The 1,744-nt window shown below is 38.8% G+C and overlaps 1 protein-coding gene across 5 annotated transcripts in view; it reads left to right on the forward strand.

The window, feature by feature from the left end:
- Positions 1–1,744, forward strand: part of atp11b (ATPase phospholipid transporting 11B) — a 52,799-nt gene that overhangs the window by 25,582 nt on the left and 25,473 nt on the right. For all 5 annotated transcript variants that reach the window (XR_004333371.1, XR_004333370.1, XM_032525277.1 and 2 more), the window contains exons 21-24: positions 99–201; positions 313–458; positions 689–748; positions 1,315–1,442. Coding sequence is in view for 3 of the 5 variants with exons in the window: in XM_032525277.1 (XP_032381168.1) it covers positions 99–201; positions 313–458; positions 689–748; positions 1,315–1,442 (437 nt within the window). In the remaining 2 variants the exon portion in view is untranslated. The remainder of the gene's footprint in view (positions 1–98; positions 202–312; positions 459–688; positions 749–1,314; positions 1,443–1,744) is intronic.

The raw sequence follows: 1,744 nt of genomic DNA on the forward strand, positions 1-1,744 counted from the left end.
ACACACACACACACACACACACACACACACACACACTCACACCAATAATAATACATTACCCTCGTGTCCAGTTGTCAATGTTACTTTCTTATGTCCAGGTGGTGCGTCTTTTTAAAACTTCCCCTGAGAAACCCATCACACTGGCTATTGGGGATGGAGCCAATGATGTCAGTATGATACAGGAAGCTCACGTGGGCATAGGTAAACACACACACACACACACACCCTGTCTTCTGCACACACAAACAGTATAAGTCTTAAATTGTATTCTGCAGTGTATCCTCCAATATATGCGTGTTCATGGGTCTCCAGGTATCATGGGTAAGGAGGGTCGTCAGGCCGTGAGAAACAGTGACTATGCAATTGCCAGATTTAAGTTCCTGGCTAAACTTCTGCTGGTCCACGGTCACTTCTACTACATTCGAATAGCTACGCTTGTACAGTACTTTTTCTACAAGGTAAGTAACTTAATTTTATTACTTTATACTAAACGTTTTACAAATAATCCAGTGTTTTGAAAAGTGCTACATAAATAAAGGTATAAAGGACTTTTAAAAACACTGGACTCGCTCATCTTAATTTCTTAATTCAAATGCATTCCTTGTCAAGGAGCTCAACAAGACTGTTTAGGCATGTCTCCTTTCACTGCAATGTTTTAATGTTTTGTTCCTTCATTCTGTTTTTCTAGAATGTGTGTTTTATCACGCCTCAGTTTTTATACCAGTTCTTCTGTCTGTTTTCGCAACAAGTAAGTATCTTTATCTCTCCACTCGCTCATGTCATTGTAGATTTTTTTCGTGGTTTTAATGTTGTACAGTCTGTCATTGACATCACATAATGTATTTTTAAAGATACCAAAGGTTTCTTTCCACTCATCCCACTTGGGATGCGGAAGTTTGATTAACATTTTTATATACTTTATGAGTTTCAAAATGCTCCAAAAGCCAGAACTTCATTGAGATTCAGTCATACATTTTACTCAATGTGTGGAACCATTAAAAGTTGTTAACATTTAAACAGGGATACTTGCCTTGAAACTATTCTTTTTCCAGCTTTAGGACTAATGGCAAATGATTTATCAAACTATAATTTACATTAAGTCTGTTGCTAAAGTTTTAGTTTGTGATTAAGGTTATTACTTTGGTCCTAGATAAAAATGACACCTGCCCTCAGAAATGACTGCTGCTCTTTTTTGCCTGTGTATCTGACACTTATTAAGCTCTGGCCCTGTTTAAGTTAGGTTAGATTACTTGCATGTGTCAGTTTCGGCTAATAGATTGGTGTTAAGTGAAATGCTGTCTTTGTCCATCCCAGACTCTGTACGACAGTGTTTATCTGACACTGTACAACATCTGCTTCACCTCGCTGCCCATCCTGGTGTACAGTCTGTTTGAACAGCTGGTCCATCCACACGTACTGCAGAACAAACCTGGCCTGTACAGGTACGTTTACATGTAATCTGTAGGTGCACACTTTATGAAATTAACTGTTTGTGTGACACTTTCATATATAACATATTAACGGTCCAGTGGCATGAAAATTTCACTTTATGAGGTTTATTAACATTAAAATGATTTTTTTCCCAGCCTGCCTATGGTCCCCCCAGTGGCTAGAAACGGCAATAGGTGTAAACCGGCCTTGGGTATCCTGCTCTGCCTTTGAGAAAATGAAAGCTCAGATCTGGATTCCTCCTCAATAGCTACAGACACAGAAATGGCACATACTAAGTAAAGCTCATTGTGGG

This window comes from Etheostoma spectabile, chromosome 9, assembly GCF_008692095.1.
Source record: "Etheostoma spectabile isolate EspeVRDwgs_2016 chromosome 9, UIUC_Espe_1.0, whole genome shotgun sequence".
In the NCBI taxonomy this organism is placed as follows: domain Eukaryota; kingdom Metazoa; phylum Chordata; class Actinopteri; order Perciformes; family Percidae; genus Etheostoma; species Etheostoma spectabile.